General features: G+C 34.5%; 1 protein-coding gene across 3 annotated transcripts in view; it reads right to left on the bottom strand.

Annotated features, from left to right (window-relative positions):
• The window catches only part of LOC127938358 (protein strawberry notch homolog 2), a 30276-nt gene extending 6794 nt beyond the window's left edge, over nt 1-23482 (bottom strand). The window contains exons 1-27 of one of the 3 annotated variants that reach the window (XM_052534945.1): nt 23438-23482; nt 22205-22381; nt 20968-21047; nt 19360-19444; nt 12903-13073; nt 12542-12616; nt 12344-12449; nt 11186-11346; nt 10972-11105; nt 10798-10888; nt 9908-10051; nt 9560-9677; nt 6987-7092; nt 6758-6911; nt 6502-6678; nt 5184-5281; nt 4972-5054; nt 4690-4872; nt 4407-4528; nt 2951-3082; nt 2722-2857; nt 2532-2644; nt 1935-2006; nt 907-1015; nt 658-729; nt 382-525; nt 194-288 (exon numbers count right to left, since the gene is read on the bottom strand). In XM_052534945.1, coding sequence (XP_052390905.1) covers nt 194-288; nt 382-525; nt 658-729; nt 907-1015; nt 1935-2006; nt 2532-2644; nt 2722-2857; nt 2951-3082; nt 4407-4528; nt 4690-4872; nt 4972-5054; nt 5184-5281; nt 6502-6678; nt 6758-6911; nt 6987-7092; nt 9560-9677; nt 9908-10051; nt 10798-10888; nt 10972-11105; nt 11186-11346; nt 12344-12449; nt 12542-12616; nt 12903-13073; nt 19360-19444; nt 20968-21047; nt 22205-22324 — 3081 coding nt within the window. In that variant the 5' untranslated portion in view covers nt 22325-22381; nt 23438-23482. Of the gene's footprint in view, nt 1-193; nt 289-381; nt 526-657; nt 730-906; nt 1016-1934; nt 2007-2531; nt 2645-2721; nt 2858-2950; nt 3083-4406; nt 4529-4689; nt 4873-4971; nt 5055-5183; nt 5282-6501; nt 6679-6757; nt 6912-6986; nt 7093-9559; nt 9678-9907; nt 10052-10797; nt 10889-10971; nt 11106-11185; nt 11347-12343; nt 12450-12541; nt 12617-12902; nt 13074-19359; nt 19445-20967; nt 21048-22204; nt 22382-23299 lie in introns of all 3 variants that reach the window. The other 2 variants (XM_052534951.1, XM_052534937.1) reach the window with 2 other exon arrangements.

Genomic DNA, 23482 nt, shown 5'->3' on the forward strand with positions numbered 1-23482 from the left:
ATTGTCTTCTGATGAATATTTGTGTTGAAACTGTGATGCATTTTATTTTTCAGGATCCACAGAGGATTAAAAAGTTGAAAAGAACAGCGTTTATTTGAAATATAAATATTTTGAAACATTATAAATGTCACTTTTGATTAATTGAATGCATGCTTTCTAATTAAAAGTATTAATATCCTTAATTTTCCTGTACCTTATAGAGGATGACTTGGCCTTCCTGAGGGTTTCCTGGAGTTAGAAACTTCTCCTGTGTTTCCTCGTGAATCTCATCATTACCAGGAGCGAGATCTGAACACACAGAACAAGACACACACACACACACAGCTCATCTACTGCTGTGAAAACACACAAATATAACAGCATTACATTCAGGTTCCTCACCTAATATTCCCATGTCATATTTTCCCTCTTTTTTATCCTTGTTGATCAGGTAGTCGAAGTTATCGGTGAAGTACTGGAACAGAGAGTTCTGCTGATGGACCTCCAAACCCAAAATACGGTTCAGAAACTTAGTGATGGAGCAATCTGTGATATGAGGCAAATGAAAGCCAATGTAACAAACTCAATGCATTTCAATGCAACAGAAATAGCACACATAACCAGATCAAATGCACACAGATTTTGAATCATGATAATAATGCATGATATTACATTCACCTCTCTCTGTATTCTGACTTAGACGCGGCTCCTTACAGAAGATTCCCACATCGATCATGCCTTGCTTCATATCTGCCACACACACATATGAATATAAGATTCAGTGCACACACACATTACACCATCATGCTCTTCTGCATGTGCTCGAACACTATAGTAAGCAACATTACGATTACCGTGTCTTAAATCAGACTATGCACGATGCATTTACTGCAAAAAGAACAGTGTTTATATTAAATATTACATTACCTCTGAAGAACATGATGTCTCCTCCTGGGTAGCCCTTCGGTGGAGGGACCTTGTTGTCGATTTGCCTGAGGATGGCTTTAGTGATCTTATCCAACGCTTTGGTGCCATACTAAGACAGACAGAAGATAAAGAACTGGTTAAATCACTTGGTTCAAATGTTGATTTTACCCTCACTTGTGTCTTTTTCACACTGTATTTGTGGGACTGTTGCAATACGGGAATCGGCATGAAAAGTGTCATCCGACTGTGAAACATATTGAAGTTCATATGTTTCGTCCCAGTTAAGAAAACAAAAAACTAATTAAACGTTTTAAGTCAAATGAGGTTAAATCCAGTCCAATGTGTTGCTATTGTTAACTACAGCTAAGCCAAAAACTATAAACTTTTTTTTTTTTTAAGTAAATTTAAATAGTAAAAAAAAAAAAAAAATGTAATAAGAAAAAAAAAAAAAAAGATTTCTAGTTTTAAAATATTTAAATTAATAATAAAATGATTTAAAAACATATAGAAATGTAAAGAAATATATAGAAATTTAATAAAATAATTATAACAAAAGAACAAAATTAATAAGATAAAAAAAAAAAAGATTTCTAGTTTTAAAATATTTAAATTAATAATAAAATGATTAAAAAATATATCAAAATTTATAGAAATGTATAGAAATTTAATAAAAAAATAACAAAAGAACAAAATTAATAAGATAAAAACTAAAAAAATAAAATAAAATAAAAAAATAAAAAAGATTTCTAGTTTTAAAATATTTAAATTAATAATAAAATTATTTAAAAATATACAGAAATTTATAGAAATTATAGAAATGTAATAAAAAAAAAATATAACAAAAGAACAAAAAATTATTAAAACTAAAATGAAAATATAAAATAAAAGCTAAATCTAAATATTAATAAACACTTAGATAGGCATGTAAAAAACCACACTAAAATAGCACCCTAATAAAGCCATGCAGAAGAACAGAGAATAGTCTATTATATATATATTGTAGTTGATAAAGGGGAAAGGTCTCCTACTTTGTTCTCAAAGTTGTACTGGCTCAGGTCTCTGGATTCAGTGGCTCGTCGGTCGCCGTGTGTCAGAGCCCCCTTTAAAACACAACACACTGCTTTAAACAAGCTCTCAAACATCCATCGCTTTCTCACAGGACTGTAGAACGGCGTCTAATGAACACTGTATAATTATAGAAGTAGACTGTAATGTGTTATAGTTGTAAGAGCGCATGTTTTATTTTCTTTATCTGATGAGCAGCTGGAAGTAGTAAAGACATTTCAAAATAAGAGTCCTGCTGTAGTTCCGGTCGTCTATAAATTAAAAGTCCTGCATTATGCAAAAACAATTATTGGTACTTCGGTTAACTGTAAACTAACTGTAATAAACTGTATCTGGCTATTAATTAAAATGTTTCAAATGTAAATAATTGCATACAATTTGAATAAATAATCCCATAATTGTAGATATATTTAAAAACTTAGTGTATTATATGTATTAAAATTATGTATTAAGGAAATTTATTTATTCATTTTCATTGTGCACCACCAGTTCTCAACATGCTCAAATGTATTGAGTGTGTATTTAACATCTGAGAAACAGAGACTGCGGTGAGACTTTACCAGGCTCTCCAATCTCTTGGCAACGATGGAGGCGAAGCGTCTCTCTCCAGCAAGTTCAGAGATGAGGAAGATGTACTCTGGAGCTGTAACCTGATTAGAGCGATGCGTTCGACCTGAGATACACAGCCACAATATTAGCAACCTCCATGACGCCTCTCAAACACACACACACACACACACACACACTCACCGAACTGCTGGATGGCTCGGTCTGCGCTCCACGGCAGCTCTAGGGTCATGTGAACTCGTCTCTTTTGGTTCGGCACACGTCTATCCGCCTGTAGAGAGATGCCTGAGCTAGCTGCTTCAGAGATGATGGCTATCAGCTGAGAGAGAGAGAGAGAGAGAGAGAGAGAGAGCATTAGTGCAAACATTCAGAATGGTGCTGTGTCTGTGGGTCAGAGGTCAGAGGTCGTCACCTTCTCTCCGGTCATGAAGCGCTCTTTCTCTCTGATGTTGACGTGGTCGATGGTCAGGCCCTGCTCCGCTCTGGTCTCATACCGAACGCTGCCATCAGGACGCCGCACCACACGCCCCTTACGACCCGTCATCTACACACACACACACACACACACACACAAACAGAGACACACACAGGGACAGACAGACACAGACACACACACACACACACAGACAGACAGACACACACACACACAGACAGAGACACACACACAGGAACAGACAGGCACAGACACACACACACACACACACACACAAAAGACACACACACACACACACACACACACAGGGACACACACAGGGACAGACACACAGGGACAGACAGACACAGACACACACACACACACACACACACAGACACAGGCACAGACACACACACACAGAGACACACACACACAGGGACAGACACACACAGACACAAACGCACAGACAGACACACAGAGACACACACACACACACGCACGCACGCACGTACAAACACACACACAGACACACACAGATATATATATTAACATATAACTTGTGTAAAACAACATCACGTTGCGAGTCTAAACACACACAGATGTGAACAAGCATCAAGGGTCTCGAAAAAATGTTAAATCTTAAGAGCACTGTTATTTTTGTACAATTTATCCACTATTATTTATATATATATATTTTTTTTATGTTTTATATTTTAGTAATTTGTTTTTTTTGTTGTAATTTTTTTCATTTTAGTATCTTTTATTTTCGTAAGTAAAAAATATATTTATATTTAGTTTTAATTTATATTATTTCAGTTGCAATTTTTGCCATTTTAGTACTTTCAACAAGGCAGTTACCAAATTTTTCTTATTTTCATTTAAGTTTTAAAAATATCAATATATTTCTATTTATCTTTAATTTATATTTATTGTTTTTTGTGCAATTTTAGTACTTAATCTTATTTTAAGTAGTAACCAGGGCTTCTAGCTTTCTTTCTTATTCTTTAATATTCCTACTTAAATGAATATTTAATTCATTTCTAGTTTTATTAATTGTAGTACTTAAACCTCTTTTATGTCAGGAGGTTCCCAAGGGAAAACATTTCGAATTTTCTTATTAACCTATTTTAATATTAATTTATTTTTGTGTGTTACGCGAATACACGTAACGTATTCGATAGTTTTTTTTAGTTCCTGTATTTGCATATTTTTGTAGTTTTATTTCAATTTACGAAATTATTTTAAATAGTTTTGCTTCTTGGCAGACTGAAAATAATTCATATTTTAATTTTTTTTATTTTTTTTTGCATCAGTCGGTCTCTGAATGCTTAAACGTCTGAGTCTGAGACTAAACTTTAGTCAGTAATATGATAATAACAATGCTGCCGTCTATATTAAGTGTTCATGTAACTGTTTCAAACACACAACACGATGCATGGCAGTGACCCCTCACCTCAGAAACCTTCTCTGGTCCTCCGAACCTGTCGATCAGCTCATCAAGAGTGTTAAGCGGCAGCTCTTTCCCCAGCTCTGCTATCTTTCCCAGCATCCTCTGCTTGAGTTCTTCTAGTTTAGCTGAAAACAGACAGAGGATGATTTCAGCAGAGTCTGGAACAGACCTTAATCACTCCTTTGTGGTTTCGCCGTCTAGACTGAAATGAGTCCTGATTTAATAAGCTCTGAATGCACTTCCTGAACGTGTTTCAAAACACCATATTGCATTTCAGATGACCTACCGGTCGGCCCGTTGATGTGGTTCAAGAAAATCACATCGTCATTGTCCTGCAGCGATTCAGGGGAGGAGTTTGAGTAGCTGTCAATCTCCTCCGAGTCGGAGTCTGAGTCGTCGCTGATTTTAATAACCCCGCCCACTTCCACACAGTGCTTTGGAAATTTTAAAGGCCGGCTTCTGGGTTTTCCTTCATTAAAACAAAGCAACGTTTGAGCATTGTAACAACGCTAATGCATTAATAACACAATAAAGCATGCTCCTCAAAGGAAAAGACGATGCGACTCACGTTTCCTCTTGCTTGCGGCGCTTTTCTCTCTTTTAGGTTTCTGTGTTGGGAAGTGTTTCTGAACTAATGACTGGAAAACACCCCTGCAGGACACAAACAACCCTACAGTGACTCATAAGCACAGAGCTGTTATTATGTAAGAGTTGATTCTGATTGGTCTATCGCTGATTTGCTGGAGATTTCAGTCTTTGTTCTCTGAAGGAGACACTCACTCAGCAGCGGAGACGAATCGGTCCAGGTGTCCGTCGTTCTCGTCCAGCACCTCTCGAGTACGAGCCTCTCCTGTGGACTGCAGGCCAATCACGATGCACTGTTTGGAATGACATGGAGAGTGGGCGGAGCCACATTCAGCACTATTGTGATTACTGGCTGCAATGATTTTTGTGGGGAATTTTTTCCCACTGACTGATTGAGTGATTGATTTAACGATTTATTGTTTTTTCAGCATTAAATATTTTGAATAAATATCAAAAGTCATATAATTAACAAGAAGCTTAAAGGTTAATATGCGACAAAATATATTTAGGTGACCCTTTTTAAATACTTTTTTCCCCCTGATAAATTTAATAAACATAATAAATTTAATTAATTAATAAAGTGCTTGTTTGTATAAAATATTTTTGTAATTATATACTGATAAGACCATAAAATGGCAACAACTATAATAATTATATATTGAAAAGACTATAAAATAATTATAATAATAATAATTATTATTTTCATAGTCTTATAAATAAATTCTCATATTTCTTTCATTATACAAATCACGAAATCATTATTTTTAATTAATGTAAAAAAAAATGTTGATTTGAAATAATATTATTGTGATATTTTATATATTACTATTGTATCGCAATTTTGTTTTCATTCAATCAAACGTGATGTAGCAAAATATCTAAAGCTAAAAATTTATTGTATATAGACGTAATAATAGAACTAAACAAAATGAAAAAAAAAAAAAAATTAATAAAACAATGAAAATGTTAAATATGCACAAGGCTGCATTTATTTGATAAAAATAAAAACAGTAACGGTAAAAACGGTAAAAAAAAAAAACAATATTTTGAAATATTATTACAATACATTATTATTCTTTTATACTTTTTTTCATTATAAAATTACAAAATTATTATTACTACTAAATCTAAAAAAAAATCATATTATTGTAATATTTTATATATTATTATTGTAATATGTAGTATCAGTATGTAGTATTAAAAAAAAAAAAAAATAAATATATATATATATATATATATATATATATATATATATATATATATATATATATATAAAATCAAGCTTTTATTTTGACAGGGAAGCTCTTAATTCTTCTCTAGTTGACAAAAGTCAGTTTATAAGTGCTTCTAATTTAAATAAATCCCAAATAACAATGATTTAAAATCACAGCCTATCGTGATTTCAGCTTAATTTTGATTAACAGTGCAACCCTATTACTGCGTAAGGAAAAAAAGTAAATCCTTTCCAAGGTTTTTTAACGAGCAAAAGCACGAACCCTGATCCCTGACTCACCTTGCCGTGCTGCATCTCAGTATGAGCGATTTCAACCAGACGACGGACTTTAGCGGCGATGCACAGATACTTAAAAAACCTCTGGTGTGACGCCCAGAACTGACCCCACAGAGACTTACGGGACACCAGACCCAACGTCTCCGCAGCTGCAGTGAACAGCACGAGAGCCTCGGCCCACTGCACACAGATGAAAAAGACATTGAAACATTGGGACAGTCGGATTCAGCCAGGCTGTCTGTGCAAGCGTGTCTCTCACCAGTCTAGCAGCTTTATTGTAGACCAGTTTGAACTCTTGGTCCAGCGTGATCTCTTCTATACGGAACGACACGCCGGAAAAGCTCAGCTGGCGTGCGATGTACATGCCACTCACTTTCATATCCATGGCCACAATCTCCATCGCGCCGACCCCCCTGGAACATGAACACGAGGAAAGGTTTGGTCAGAGTGAAAGCCCTGTTCTCTGTGATTCTGGCATGACCTCTGACCTCTTCTCAATAGCATGCAGGAAGTCTTCAAAGGTCCTGAACGGCGTTCCTTGCCCCCAGATCCCCAGTCGGCTCATGTAGATCATATTCTTTGGCTCAGAAGCACCTGGAGGATGAAAATGATGCAGACTGAAGACTCATGAATCCACAAAAAACAAGACCATAATGAACCTTTTTTAAGAGGATTTGGCTCCGGTTGCTTTGGAAAAATAACAAATCAATCAAATAAAAAAGATCCAACTATAATATTAAGAGAAAGAAAAAAAAAACCTCTGTAGCTTTAAAAAAAAAAATAATAAAAAAAAATCCCTCTGTAGCTTTATAAATATATATATATATATATATATATATATATTAGGGGTGTAACGATACGCGTATTCGTATTGAACCGTTCGGTACGACGCTTTCGGTTCGGTACGCGGTACGCATTATGCATACCGAACGGTTCGTTGGACTAATTAATTATATTTGAAAAAAAAAAAAAGAGAAATATAATGATATGCGTTCAACAAGGTAGCCCAATAACCCAAACGACGTAACAGGCAACGCCCCTGACACTCCCGAAGAAGAAAAAAACACCAACTTATGTTTATGTTAGGCTACTCAGCAGGCGCTCGCTCACTCAGTACGCGCTGAAGGCTCGTTGCAAAATAGCCAATGCGTTTAACAGAATAGAAAAAGAAGATGACTCTCAAACATATTGTTTGAGATGCATGATTCCATCTATGAGCTGCTCGATCAGAGTGACATGAGAGCCCCTCCTTAGAACATTATTTGTAAATCCATGTTATGGTAAGTGTGCACGTGAAGTCTTTGCACACTTTCTGAAATCCACACTGTGGTAAGTTTGCACACTACACTAGTGCTCTGCATTCTTTCTAAAATCCTATATAGTGAGGGCTTCGCGCGGTTGCTTCATTGCTTTAAAAAAAAAAAAAAACACCAGCGTGAATACTTGAAACATGTCAACTCATTTACGCCGACATCACCTTATTGTGTCAGTATCTGGGAAAAGACGAAAAAAAGGAGAAACATGCACGCAACAAACTATCCCTGCAGCATTTAGACACCAGTATTATAGCTTACAGGGAATCCAAAGTGCACCCAAACACCAGACCTGTTGGTTATTTTAGGATCTTATATTTCTGGTCTGTTAAATGCATTAGACATTTTGCAATGAGCCTTCAGCGCGTGCTGAGTGAGCGAGCGCCTTAGGGTCCGTTCACATATCGCTCCTAAAAACGCGTGGAAAACGCTAAGCACGTCTTTCTCCTCCTTTCCAAAGCGCTCGGGCAGAAGCGCTCATGAGGCGTCTGTCTTTGCTAAGCAACAATGACCAGCTCTCTCCATGAGACGCGGAAATTTCAGCAAAGGATAAATGGATTTGCAGCTCTAAAAATCGCTTGCAGTAGCGCTGCTACTAAATTTATTTCAAAATTGCAATCCATATACAACTATGATCAGCTGTTCCTTCATCTTGGCTGAGTTTTCAACGTTGTTATGGGAAAGGATGAAGCTGATTGGTTAGTTCTTGTCACATGACCCGCGGTGCGCTTGCGGCATTCTGAAAAGTTGAGATGTTTTTGCATTTTGCTGTATCTAAAACGTACCGAACCGAACCGAACCGTGACATCAGTGTATCGTATCGAACCGAACCGTGAATTTTGTGAACCGTTACACCCCTAATATATATATATATATATATATATATATATATATATATATATATATATATATATATATATATATATATATATATATATAACATTAACTGAAATAAAATATAAAAAAAAATTCAATTATTATTTCAGCTATTCATCAAGGCAACACTTTTCTATTTCATTTAGTTAAACTTGATGTACTAAAATATCTAAAACTAAATATAAAAAAAAACTATAGAGAAAAATGACTAAAAACAACTAAATAAAACAATATATTGAAAATAAATACTGAAAATCTAAAAATATGCACTCCAAGGCTGCATTTATTTGATCAAAAACTTGGAAAAAAATTATATATATATAATATCATCATCATCCCATGAATAAATAATTAAAAATAATTTACTTAAAAAAAAAAATAATAATAATAATAATAATAATTTATATATATATATATATATATATATATATATATATATATATATATATATATATTTATATATATATATATATATATATATATATATATATATATATATATTTTTTTTTTTTTATTATTTCTAATTATTTATTCCTGGGATGACAAAGGAAGAATGCATTAAATTAATCAAAAGTAACAGTTAAGGCATTTATAATGTTACATAAGATTTCTATTTCAAATAAATGCTTTTCTTTTAAACTTTCTATTCATCAAAGCATCCTAAAAAAATAAAACGTATTACAGTTTCCACAACAATATCAGGCAGCACAACTGTTTTCAACATTGATAATATCCAGAAATGTTTCTTGAGCAGCAAGACACTGAAGTCTGGAGGAATGCTGCTGTTGTTTTAAACTGCAATAATACTTCACAATATTACTGTTTTTGCAGTAAGGATCAAATAAATGCAGTCTTGGTGAGCGGAAGATCACCTGTGGCACTAGCGTACACCACTCTCGCTCGGGGCAGTTTAGTCTGCAAGTCCAGCACAGCTTTACCCATCTTGGTAGAGGTCGCATTTTTAGCCTTATGACACTCGTCAAACACAATCTGAGGTTAAAGGTCAAGGGTCAACAGCAGTGCTACGATACTTTAGTTCATGCATATTAAGATTTGCCAATCACAGCAGAGATCATTTGCATATCGCGTTCTACATCTACACAAGATACAGAAGCAGAAACACCATGCAGTCTGCTTTTGAAAACAACGGACAGAGGTTAACAAATAAATCTGGGTAGAAGATTGCACGAATGCATGCACAAGCTGGAAGCGAAGGATACGACCCCATCAAAGTTTGGTTTGCACCAGTCCAGGATCTGTTTGAGTCTGGTGCGGTGCTGACCTCCGGCCTGGCTCTCTCCAATCAGAGCCGAGTATGTGGCGAATAAAATGCCCTCCGAGGTAGCCATATCTCCGTATTTAATCTGTGTGAAAGAGGAAAAGCAGACACAGACATTTAATGACCCACCAAGAAATAAGTAACATGATTGAACCAAAGTCTCAGAGCGCAAGAAAGTCGATTTTTGAATATTACAAGCATTAAATATAAATGTTCCTGCTGACTTGCTGTTTTATTCCACAAAATAAATGAAAACATGGCACACAACTTTTGAAACCAAAACAATTCAAAATAAGAGCCGTTGAACTGAAATAAACAAAAGAAACGAAAATTAGAAAAATGTTGCCTTGAGAAACTAAAACTGAAACAGAAATAAACGAAAAGCTATCTAGAAATATTTAAATATTAAAAACATAACAAAATAATAAAAGTCGTTAAGATTATTTAAATTAAATTTAAATGAAAACTGAAAATAAAAAATGATAAATTCTTCAATAGAATTAAAATTAATTCTAAAATAACACTGGTTGTTAATGGTCACAGAAAATGCAGATGGGCAAATAAAATATATATTTTTTTCACTATTCTCCTGTATTATTCTCCTGTTTTTATTGTAAAAGTTCAATAAAAAATAAAACTTAATATTTTATATATATATTAATATTAATTTTGCAAGTTTTTTATTTTGCTATTTACGTATATTTTACATTGTCATGATTTCTTTTTTCGTTCTTCTTCAACTTGCAAAGCCTATTTAGATCCATCACACTTGAAAGATCAAACATGAACAATACAGATGAAAATAAAGCAGTGATGATTAAGTTCCCAAACCTTATTTAAAGCAAACACAGGGATGTTGGGAGCGTCTATGTCTCGGAGATCTCTCTCAGCATCGTACTTCAGGTCATTTGACACACTGAACCTAAAAGATCCAGAAAAATCTCTTGGTTATGCATCGATTCATCAGAAGGGGTCATGACGTTAGGGATGCATGCGGGCGTTTACCATAGTGCTCTCTTCCGTCCCTTTAAAAAGCTCTCTAGTATGATTCCGGCCACAGTGCGGCCCTTTCCGACGCCAGCTCCGTCTCCGATCAGAAACCCTGCCCGCTGACCGTTACGAAGAATCACCTCGTGTTGCTGAAGAACACGAGCACAAAGGTGATTTCGTGCATACTCACAAACTCCTCAGTGAGTGGAGAGAGGAGCGGAGAGAGTACCTGGCAGGCGTAGATGATGGCCTCCAGCTGCAGAGCGGACAGCCGGCCGGAGCTGATGGTGCTGTCGGGAATGGACAGTGTGTAGGTGATGTCAGGAGGAGGAACGCTGGACAGTGTGTTGGTCTCCACCACGATGTCAGGGTGAGAGATTCCTATAGTAGCTGCACACGTGAACACAGCGATTACTTGCCACAGTAGCTGAATGCATGAAATATGCAATCATGTTGTAGTTGTGAATGGGGCGGATGCACGGTTTCATTTACTACACACACACACACACACACACACTGAAGCAGTTGTGACGCTCACGGTGATTTCAAAATCTGCCGTCTCACTAAATGAGGACGTAAACACATGAACAATGCATCCAGAACTGCTGTGAGAGTCACTTCATTAGCATCTGATTTGAGTAAAACTAGCATCATGTCACATGCACAGAACTGTAAAGGTTTTCACAGCAACCCGTCAAAATAAAAGTCCTGTTTGATGACATTGTGCCTATTACTGAATCCCGTTGTTTGCCCAAAAAATAAAGTTTGCTTAATTTTCAATAATTAAAAGATAAAAAAAAAAAAAAAAAGGATGCCTTTATTTGATAACCAGAAATTTTTAAATACAAATTTCTGCTAAAAATTGTAATTTAATTAAGTTATTTTATGCATACAAATAATTAGACATGCTGAAACACAGATTTGTGTTACAAAAAAATTTGGTTTCGTAATATTTGTTAAACTTTTGTTTTATGATTTTAATTAATTAGATATGTTTTTTGATTAAAAAAAAATTAATTTAACTATTAAAAAGGAGTAGAGAAAAATTTTAACTGAAGAAATGGTATCCAGAAAAATTAAAAGGGAACAAAAATAATATTTAAGAAAAAGTAAAACTGATTTCATAGGGCCCTAGATAACAGTAGATCATAAGCAATTGTTTGCATTTAATTAAATGATTGCTTTTTGAAATTTAATAATCAAATTAGGCAGTATCGTGATTACTGTTAATAAATTTAAGACCCCTTAAATTGATAATTAAGACTTTTCTGTGCTATTTAAATATTTTACATATTACAATATACCATTTAAAATATTTCTGAATTTGAGAAAATGCATTTAAGACTTTTTAAAGATTAGATTAATATGATACGGCATGTCTATTTACATTTGGATGGCTTGTACTCTGCGTATGTGTCCGCATGCCCCAAATCCTCCGTCTCTTCATCATCTGCCTCCTCCTCTTCCTCCGGAGGCGGCGGAGGAGCAGCAGGCTGTAGAAGTGAAGGAATGAAGGGGCAGAAAACAAAAGATGATGAAATGTGGTGAAAGAGAGAATAGAGTATTAGAGAAAGAGAGGATCTACCTTAAATCCTGTGACTGACGCAGGCAGGATAGCACTGAAGTCATCAAACCTCCCATTAAACGCGCTCAGGTTCTGCTGAACATTCGTATGAAAATTACACAAGAGAAATGAGACAGAAAAACACATCCCTGATTACTATTAAACAAAAAAAAATAATAATAATAAAAAAACGATTTAACTGATTTACTTGCTCAGATCTCAACATTACGAAAAAACTGAGCCGTTTACTTGCACACAATACACTGATGAATCCTGAACATCACCGGTTCACATACAAACCACTAACCACATTCAAACCAAAAAAACATCTTTGATAACACCAGACAAGTAAATATCGGAGAGAAAAGCAGTGTATGAATACCTGTCTCTGACTGTGTCCAGGTATTTCCCAGTACATCTGTGGCACAGGGCCCTCGGCGGGTCTCTGTGACAGGATATCACTGCCAAACCCTGAAGGGACTGGATACTCCGACAGAGAATCAGATGCCGAGGAGAACAGCGATGTGTTGGACAGCTCGTCTATGCACAGATCCTAAAAATAACCACAAAAACAAATAAACTCAAATATAATTTCACTGAAATACACACAGCAGTTTCATTTTAGATAAAGTTAAAGTGTGTCTGAGTGTTAATTTAACAGATCACTAGAAAAATAAGTCGTTATAATGGAATAAAATGTTGTTATGTCGAGATCACAAGAGAAATTAAGTCGTTATAACGAGAAAACAGCTTTCGTTATGTTGAGATCATGAGGAAATTAAGTCGTTATAACGAGAAAACAGCTTTCGTTATGTCGAGATCACGAGGAAATTAAGTCGTTATAACGAGAAAACAGCTTTCGTTATGTCGAGATCACGAGGAAATTAATTCGTTATAACGAGAAAACAGCTTTCGTTATGTTGAGATCATGAGGAAATTAAGTCGTTATAACGAGAAAACAGCTTTCGTTATGTCGTGATCATGAGGAAATTAAGTCGTTATAACGAGAAAACAGCTTTCGTTATGTCGAGATCACGAGGAAATTAAGTCGTTATAACGAGAAAACAGCTTTCGTTATGTCGAGATCACGAGGAAATTAAGTCGTTATAACGAGAAAACAGCTTTCGTTATGTCGAGATCACAGGAAATTAAGTCATTATGATGAGAAAACAGCTTTCATTATGTTGAGATCATGAGGAAATTAATTCGTTATAACGAGAAAACAGCTTTCATTATGTTGAGATCATGAGGAAATTAATTCGTTATAACGAGAAAACTGCTTTCATTATGTCGAGATCACGAGGGAAATGAAGTCATAATAACGAGAAAAAAAACTTTCATCATGTCGATTTCACAAGAAAATTAAGTCGTTAATAAATAAAGTTGTTTCTCGACGAGAAAACAACTTTCGTTATGTCGAGATCACGAGGAAATTAAGTCGTTATAAAGAGAAAACGAGAAGGAAAAAAATTATAATGCATGGCCGCTTAGAACTTCCGTATAATTCAATCACTTTTATAACATTTTTAAAGTGTAGCAATAGTAATCTTCAAAAACAAAAAGAAATAAAGAAAATCATAGAGGTGAGTAAATGCAATTCTGTTGAAAGCTTCGATACTCAGAACCGGAGCACATAAAATCATCTGATATATGATGCGCAAACTGAGGTTTGTTTTTGACTCATTACTTCTGACACTCCCAATGTCCAAAAACATTGACTGTAAATCTGTCAGGACATGGCTTTCATTCCCGGAAGCTTCAACGGTATTCCTGATCGCACTTCAGGCGATAACCTCCTGTTATTTCCACGAGAGACAAAATATTGAAAACTACACAAAGCTAAACCACAAGTCCATGTTTACGGGTTAAATGCAAATGCTTAATACACAGGGAAAAAAACCCAGTGCAAAAGCAAACTGACCTGATGTAAAGAAGTAAAGTTTGTACCAATAATATCAGAAGAGCTAAATTAACGGAACTATTATGAACCACACAACAAATAATTCATCAAATTATATTCTTTAAAATTGTGTGATCTGGTTGATTCCAAACTTGCACAGATGATGTATAAAGCACATTAATAATTTACTTAACAGATGTGTTCAGACGCTGTCGGAAATGAGAAAGAGTCTGAATAAACTTAGGGAAGATCACATTTAGGTCAAGGATAAAATAAAATAAAAAATATATATATTTTTTTTTAATGAATACCAGAAATGGGTGAAATAATGGTCTTAAAATATGAATTATAAATATTTAGTTTACTTTTCAAAAATAAAAATAATAATAATAAAAAAGTGATAACTGAAAACGGTCTTATTTTGTGTCTTATTGTATAGATTAAAATTATTAGTAGGAGTGATATTTATTAAAAAAAAGAAAAAGAAAAGAGGTAAAATAAGCATCGGCCTACACCTATTTTTTTGGTTAACGTAAAATTATGCATAATTATTATGGAACTAAGCCTGATGATAATTCTGATAATTCTGACAGTGCACCCCTCAATTACAAAGTAAACTTCAAGTTTAAGCTACAAAACAGCTGGAGTCTTTCACAAACCCAGAATCCTTCAAGAAACGAATGAAAGCTGGTTCCAGATACTGTAATCTCAAATTCACAGATGTTCAGGCCTCTTAAAAATGCTCTTCTGTCAAAAGATGATGAGACTGCAGGAAGAATTCTGGTTGTGTAATACTCCCATTTGCGAGAGTAAAACAAGGAATTTATCTGAGATAAAGCAGGGTCAGGACTGAATGATGGGGAAATAACAATAAATTCTGGTGGACAGGAAGGAATGAGGAGCAGGGCACGAGGAGAGAGGTCAGAAACTGAACTCTGTCTGTAGAAGCGGATGCTGAAATAAAGGAACTAAACTCATTTTTGGAACTGGAGTTAAAAAAAATCTGTTGTACACTCTTTTCTATGCAATTATAATTAGCAGGGACTTTTATTATACAAAACAAAGAGATTACAATCAGCACAATCTGACTTTGATATAATGATCAGATGTTATTTAGATAACTATTATGAAGGATTTAGAATATTTGTAAATATTTGTTCAGACAGAGAAAATAATGCTGCTCAAGTAGCATCACAAATTAATTAAATAAATAGAGAAAAGGGAAAGATTTCATGTAAGAAATTAGTTAGTTCACCAAAAAATCGAAATGATGTGATTAATAACTCACCCTCATGTCGTTCCAAACCCGTGAGACCTCCGTTCATCTTCAGAACACAGTTTAAGATATTTTAGATTTAGTTCGAGAGCTCTCAGTCCCTCCATTGAAGCTGTGTGTACGGTATACTGTCCATGTCCAGAAAGGTAAGAAAAACATCATCAAAGTAGTCCATGTGACATCAGAGGGTCAGTTAGAATTTTTTGAAGCATTGAAAATACATTTTGGTCCAAAAATTGCAAAAACTATTACTTTATTCAGCATTGTCTTCTCTTCCGTTTCTGTTGTGTGAGAGAGTTCAAAACAAAGCAGTTTGTGATATTCGGTTCGTGAATGAATCATTCGATGTAACCGGATCTTCTTAAACCAGTTCACCAAATCGAACTGAATCGTTTTAAACGGTTCGCATCTCTAATACGCATTAATCCACAAATGACTTAAGCTGTAAACTTGTTTAATGTGGCTGACACTTCCTCTGAGTTCAAACAAACCAATATCCCGGAGTAATTCATTTACTCAAACAGTACACTGACTGAACTGCTGTGATGAACACCGAGCCGAGCCAGATAATGAACGAAACATTGACTCGTTCACGAGTGAAGAACCGGTTGCATCGGTGTTCGGATCACCGGTACTTCTTTCATACAGTTCGATTCAATAAACCAGTTGAAGAAAACGGTTCACCGGTTCTTTTGCGCTCGATGTAATGACGTCATTGGCGATGATTGTAAGCCTTCAGTTTACCCGCGCTCATAACACTAGCACAGAATTAGTTCAGAATCAATCACCAAAAGAATCAGTTCAGTTCAGACGCTCTGTGTGTCGGTCTGCTCCATGCTGAATCACACATGCGCAGTTAGAGGTGCTCCGATCACGATCGGCCGATCGTTATGCGTATCTCCTCAGTAAAGCCGGTTTTCTAATCAGCGGTTAATTCCATCAGGTGTGTGATTTCACATAGAGCAGCTGTTACTACACAGAGCCGTTGTTAATAGAGAAGATGCGCAAATCACGTTAATTTTCAGCGTTTATTGGCCCATCTTCTCAGTTAACAACGGCTCCGTGTAGTAACAGCTGCTCTATGTGAAATCACGCACCTGATGGAATTAACCGCTGATTAGAGAACCGGCTTTACTGACGAGATGCGCATTAACGATCGGCCGATCGTGATCGGAGCACCTCTATGCGCAGTATCATCAGCTCCTCGGTTCTCGAATCGGACGCATCTGACAGAAACTGTTCTTGACTCGTGAACGAGTCAGTGTTTTGTTCGTTATCTGGCTCGGCTCGGTTTGAGTAAATGAATTACATCGAATGATTCGTTCACGAACCGGATATCACAAACTGCTTTGTTTTGAACTCTCTCACACAACAGAAACGGAAGAGAAGACAATGCTGGATAAAGTCTTAGTTTTTGCTATTTTTTAACCAAAATGTATTTTCGATGCTTCAAAATATTATAACGGACCCTCTGATGTCACATGGACTACTTTGCAGATGTTTTTCTTCCCTTTCTGGACATGGACAGTATACCGTACACACAGCTTCAATGGAGGGACTGAGAGCTCTCGGACTAAATCTAAAATATCTTAAACTGTGTCCTGAAGATAAACGGAGCATCTCAAAGTAAATAGGGACGTCCTAAAAACTCTTTGAGTGCCAGAAGACTTGCATTTAAGAAAAGCATTAGCTTAACACTGTAGCATGTGATGCTTTTGTGTCCATATTTACAGGCGGCCAAGCCTTATTTTACAGCATGTGCTTTAAGAAGTTATGAAAGTGGTGTATGGCTTTGGATAGTATGCAAATAAAGAGTAAATAGTGAGTATGTGCCTAAACAGCTAAATATAAGCAGCATTTAACTGATATTTCATGTTGTGATCATCTCAGTTCAGTGTTAGGTGGATAAGATCTGTACAAAGACCGAACAATCAAAATTAACACTGGAAACATTTAGCTGGCAAACCTATCCTAACTAGTTTCCATGCTCTCATGCTTTCATCATTTAATATCATTAAGTCTACATAGAGAAATACTGCATTTCCTACTATTTAAATTAAAAATAAAATTTGTGAAACTGTGCACTGCAGGAAAAACTCAAACATAAAATAAACAGTGACACTTTACAATAAGATTCCACAACTAACATTAACAAACAATGAGCAATACATTTATTACAGTGTTTATTCATCTTGGTTAATGTTAGTTAAGGAAAATACAGGGGTTCATTGTTAGTTCATGTTAATTCACAGTTCGTTAACAAACTTTTGATTTTAAAAATGCATTAGTAAATAATGAAATTAACATCAAGATTAATAAATGCTGTAGATGTATTGATCATGCTTAGTTCATGTTAACTAAAGTAGTAACTAATGTTATCTAATGAACCTTATTGTAAAGTGTTACCAAATAAACGTTAAATTATTTAAAATATTTTTAAAAAGACCAAAAAAATAAATTTTTTATTTTTTTTTTTCATCTAGTTGCCAGGCAAGAATTCTCATTTTCATGTATTTTAACTTAGTTTGCTAACAACTAAAACTGACATAAAAAGTAATAAAAACTATGCAGACTTATAAAAAAATAAAAAAATAAATAAAAAAAACACACAAATTAAAATGAAAACTAAAATAGTTAAGTAATAATTCCAAATATTAATAAAAACTAAATAAAATAAAAATGTCAAACAACAGTATGCAACGATCACGTTTTAAAATTATTATAGTTTTTTTGTTGCCCTTTTTTGATTTTGACCCAATCATGATTCAAGAAAGAGATCTTAGTCAAAATTTTTACGATATTCAATATATATCTCTACATGTTTGCATTTAAATAACAAAAAACATGATTTTATGTTGCCCATTAAAAAAAAAAAATAATTAGTTTAAACAGCTTATTTAAGCAGTTAAAAAAAATCTAGACCAAGTGATAACTCACTTCTTTTTATTAAATGAATACATGTTGGCCTATATGTAACTGAAGTAGTGCAAACAAGCACAGAAAGTGCATTCTGTCAACTTTAAAGTGCATGTAATTCAATTAATTTAAACTATGCTTACAGGTTGTTGTTGTTTTTTTTAGCTAAGAACACAAGTCTGTCAACTGTCTGTGGTTTTAAGAGAAGCTCTGTGGCATGAAACTATGTTCTGACACTAAAACGCTCTCAGATGGGGAACTTGTTGCTGAAGCAAATAAATAAATAAATAAATAAATAAATAAATATGAATACCAAAGACTTTTGCACGCTCTGTCTATATTATGAAAACCGGCTGAATGATGCTTTCATTAGATCACAGTCTGCAGTTAAATGTTCCTTTTTTGGACATTCGGTGCGTTCTTTTGGGAAAGTATCCTTGAATTTGAAAAACGATATTTTCGATATCGATATTATCTAATTTTACATCGTCGTTAGAATCATTTCCGATATTATCGCTAATATTCGATATATCGCCCAGCCCTAGACTAAGCTAATTATTATAGATTCTAAGCATAAAATAGATTCTGGGACACAGAGACGTGACAAATAAATTATTCAGTACTGTATTGAGTTTCCCCTTCGGGAAGACTTTTTTTACAAAAAGAAAGATGACACATTCAGTGCTTGTTTTTGAATTACTTTCCCAAACCTCACTCGATAATGAAAGAGACGGGATCTGCTCTTACCTGGGAGAAGTCTCCGTTCTGGACAAGGTCGTGAAAGTCGATGTCAGACAGGTCCAGACCCGAGGACGGGTTCAGCTGGAGCTGCCTGATTAATCAGAGAGAGATCAGGAACAAACACTTACACAGTGTCTCCAAAGCCTTCAAATACTACTACAATACAGATCGATTCGGAATATTTTAGGGGTGTTTACACACAGCTACAGGTCTTTCAGTTCGATATATACAGTACAGACCAAAAGTTTGGAAACATTACTATTGTTAATGTTTTTGAAAGAAGTTTCTTCTGCTCATCAAGCCTGCATTTATTTGATCAAAAATACCGAAAAAAAAGTAATATTGTGATATATTATTACAATTTAAAATAATTGTATTTCTGTGATGCAAAGCTGAATTTTTCGGATCATTGTCACATTATCCTTCAGAAATCTTTCTAATATGATGATTCATTATCAAAGCTGGAAAACGTTCTGCTGCTTAATATTTTTCAGAACATGTGACACTTTTTTAGGATACTTTGATGAATAAAAAGTAAAAAAAAAGAAGCTATGTTTTTAAAATATAAATATTTTGTAATAACAATATACTGGTCAGTAATTTGGGGTCAGTATTTTTTTTTTTCTTTTTTTTAAATAAAATCAAAAATTTTATTCAGCAAGGATGTGTTAAATTGATAAAAAGTGATAGTAAAGAAAATATATTATTAGATTTTTATTTTTATTTTGAATAAATGCAGTTTTTTTTAAACTTTTATTGATCAAATATATTCGACAGCAGAACTGTTTCCAACACTCATAATAAATCAGAATATGAGAATGATTTCTAAATGATCATGTGATCGACTGATGTTACATGTGACACTGAAGGCTGGAGGAATGATGCTGAAAATTCAGCTTTGCATCACAGGAATAAATTATTTTATTAACGTATATTCAAATAGAAAACTATTATTTTACGTTGTAATAATATTTCACAATATTACTGTTTTTTCTGTATTTTTGATCAAATAAATGCAGGCTTGAGCAGAAGAAACTTCTTTCAAAAACATTAAAAATAGTAATGTTTCCAAACTTTTGGTCTGTACTGTATGTTTCAAACACTGCTCACATGTGGAACTTAATTTAATTAATATAATTTAATTTTAATGAATCTATAATGACTCCTGAATCTCAATATCGATCTTTTAAAATAAAAGGGATTTCTGCATAGTTACAGCATTAGCTGAGATAGATGTTTTATTACTAAGAAAATTATTATTATTATTGATTTTATTTAAAGACAGAGACACATTCTGATTATTAAACAACTGTTTATAGAGACAGATAAAGTCAGTATGCAATGATAATTCACCTTATTTGATCAGTTTTCTTAATGCATACCATAGATCTTATTGTGAACAATTAATCCATGCATATTTTCGAACCTAAATATTTTTGTATCTTGTACTGTTGTATCATTAAAACGCCATTACTGGATCTTCCAGTATTTTGCATGCAGTCAGCGAGGAATAAAACACTGTGTTGACTATTTATTGTCAATATATGTATATAATGCACAATTCATAATATATAATTTATAATGCATGCTTTTAGAAAAGACTGCACAACTCACCTGCCAGATTGCATAGGATAGTGCTGGTTGTACTGAATTTGCTGTGGGTACATCCATGAGTTCGACGGACACAGCTGACTCTGGGGAAACAGGAAACAAACAGCACTTTTGACACAGGAAGTGGCTGTTTGAAAACACTGATCAGCAGAGATATCACCCATCAACCCAAATATTTACTGGCAGTGCTGATGATTTAGTGACGTGGTGAGACCCGACACAAACCAACCACGACCTACAGTTCACCAAATTAACCAGGTGACGTGAGGATACGGTTTCTGTTCAAATGATTACCATTGGTTAACACTCCAGGTGCGGCCCATTCTGGACAGGGTTCAAGATCAACTAGAGCAATTGTGATGAATTTAATCAGGAAATCTGTCATCAAGAGAATGCACTAGAATAAAAAAGCAGCATCAAACAAACTCCTGCAGGTTTAAATCTGCTATTAATCCTGGATTCAGAAAGAGATGTTCAAGTCTAAAATTAAGTTTGTATTGGGTTCAGGTTTGTAGTTTAATTGGAAAGTTATATAAACAAAAAAGCCTTTTATTGGTTCGTTAATATTTTTTGCACTGTGACTTTTTTCTGGTTCAAGTTTGTGATTCATGCAAAAAGTAATATTAATAAATTCCTTAATAAAAAATAAAAAAGTAAGATATTTTTAAAATATTTGTAGGACTTTTTATTATAATTTTTTTTTTATTGAAACCTTTAAATGGCAATATCCCCCAAAGTAAGCGATTTATAGGGGGGAAAATGAATAAAATGAGTCTCACAAAAACTATAAAGATGACAGAAATTTAAAAAAATAAAATAAAAACATATTCAACGTAGTAAAATTCTGTCTAATGTATAAAAACAGAAAAGCCTATTTGTATTGAGACATTTTAATGTCAATCAAGCCATTTTTTCCCAAAACAAAAGCACATTATTTACTGTACGTTTTTAAAGTACTATTATGAACAAACATCACTGTAGTTAAATAACATTAAAAAAAATTTTTAAAAGTCCCCAAAATAGGCCTAATTAATTATTATTATTATTTTTTTTTTTTTCATATGACCCTTGTTGTACTCTACATTTAAAGAAACACAGCAATTTCTGGTTTGGTCTTCGAGTCACAGGGTTTCGGGTTTCAGGATTCAAGTTCAAACATGTGCAGATCTTTAGCCTTGGTATAGGGGTAACCGTAACATTTACCGCAGACATTGTCCTAATTTTAAGGGTCAGTGTGTACCTCCATGGAACTTGTGAGAGGAGGACTGGGAGCGCTGAACTCCAGGCTCCCCAGCTGAGGGCCCTCGGGGGGCACCAAGTCCTCCGTTTCCATCACAACAGACGCGGCAGGAGTGGGCATCAGTCTCCGAGCAGACACATGGTCACATGTCAGAGCCCTGTCATTCTCCAGCCATCTCTGAGAGAGAGAGAGAGAGAGACAGAGAGAGCGAGAGAGATCAGCATGATACATGATAAGTCTTGTTGCTTTTTTCTCTATCACACTTTAGAAATCATCATAAATTATATATCACTTTAAATCTTAAAATCTCAAAATTCATCCTTTGAAACCCATTTTAAATTCAAACATTGCATTACCATGAAAATGGTACATCAGAATCATGTTACAAAATGTTTTCAGTCATGAATTATAAAAAATTAGGTTTGGATCATGCACTTTCAAGTCTACATATGTTCAAAATGTGAGTGACAGTTAACAGGTTAAATGCATGAGTTTCCGAATTATTTTACCAGATTATCTGAATGAAATACATTTAAAATTAATCTGACCTTTTTGTGGAATTCATATATATATTCAAAATAAAGCAGTTTATTTCGGATAGAAAGCTAACCGACGAAATGAATAGAATGTGAGACAGACATATGAAAGGGTTAAAATATAATAAATACCATATATATATATATTTTTTTTTTTCCTTTAGTTATGTGATGCAGGCCTTGTCTATGTGACAGTTTGGGGAGGGATTACACCGTAAGTGTGAGACAGTTTTATTCTGACCTCTATAATACAAGCTGTCACTAACTCACTCTAAGTAAAAATACGATTTTAAATTAATAACGATTAAGTATCTATCAGATTATGATATATATATTTTCAGATCAACCTGAAAACCCTCGGCCATACAGCACTGACCCCTCAAGCACATCACTTTGATAAGATAACAAGCCTACATTGATTATTATAGATCAACATAATTGATTTATTAACGAGTTTATCAACAGTTTATCAACTGTTTGCGTGTTTTTCTGAAAGCTTCAATGGAGCGCTATTGTTTGATTCGTGCTAACATGCTAATCTGACAGAAAACTCACTCACCGCGCGTTAATTTACCCCCCCTGTCCACGAAACCCCTCCACGAGCACTAACGACCACTCAATCTGGGCGTTTCTGGATCAGAAAAGACGGATTGGAGGGGTTTAATCCATATTTTTCTATCCTCTTAAGGTTGTTTACCTACTTCCTGGTCGACGTCGCCATCTTGATTTAAAAAGAGGGAGG

Source organism: Carassius gibelio, chromosome A2, assembly GCF_023724105.1.
Source record: "Carassius gibelio isolate Cgi1373 ecotype wild population from Czech Republic chromosome A2, carGib1.2-hapl.c, whole genome shotgun sequence".
Classification (NCBI taxonomy): domain Eukaryota; kingdom Metazoa; phylum Chordata; class Actinopteri; order Cypriniformes; family Cyprinidae; genus Carassius; species Carassius gibelio.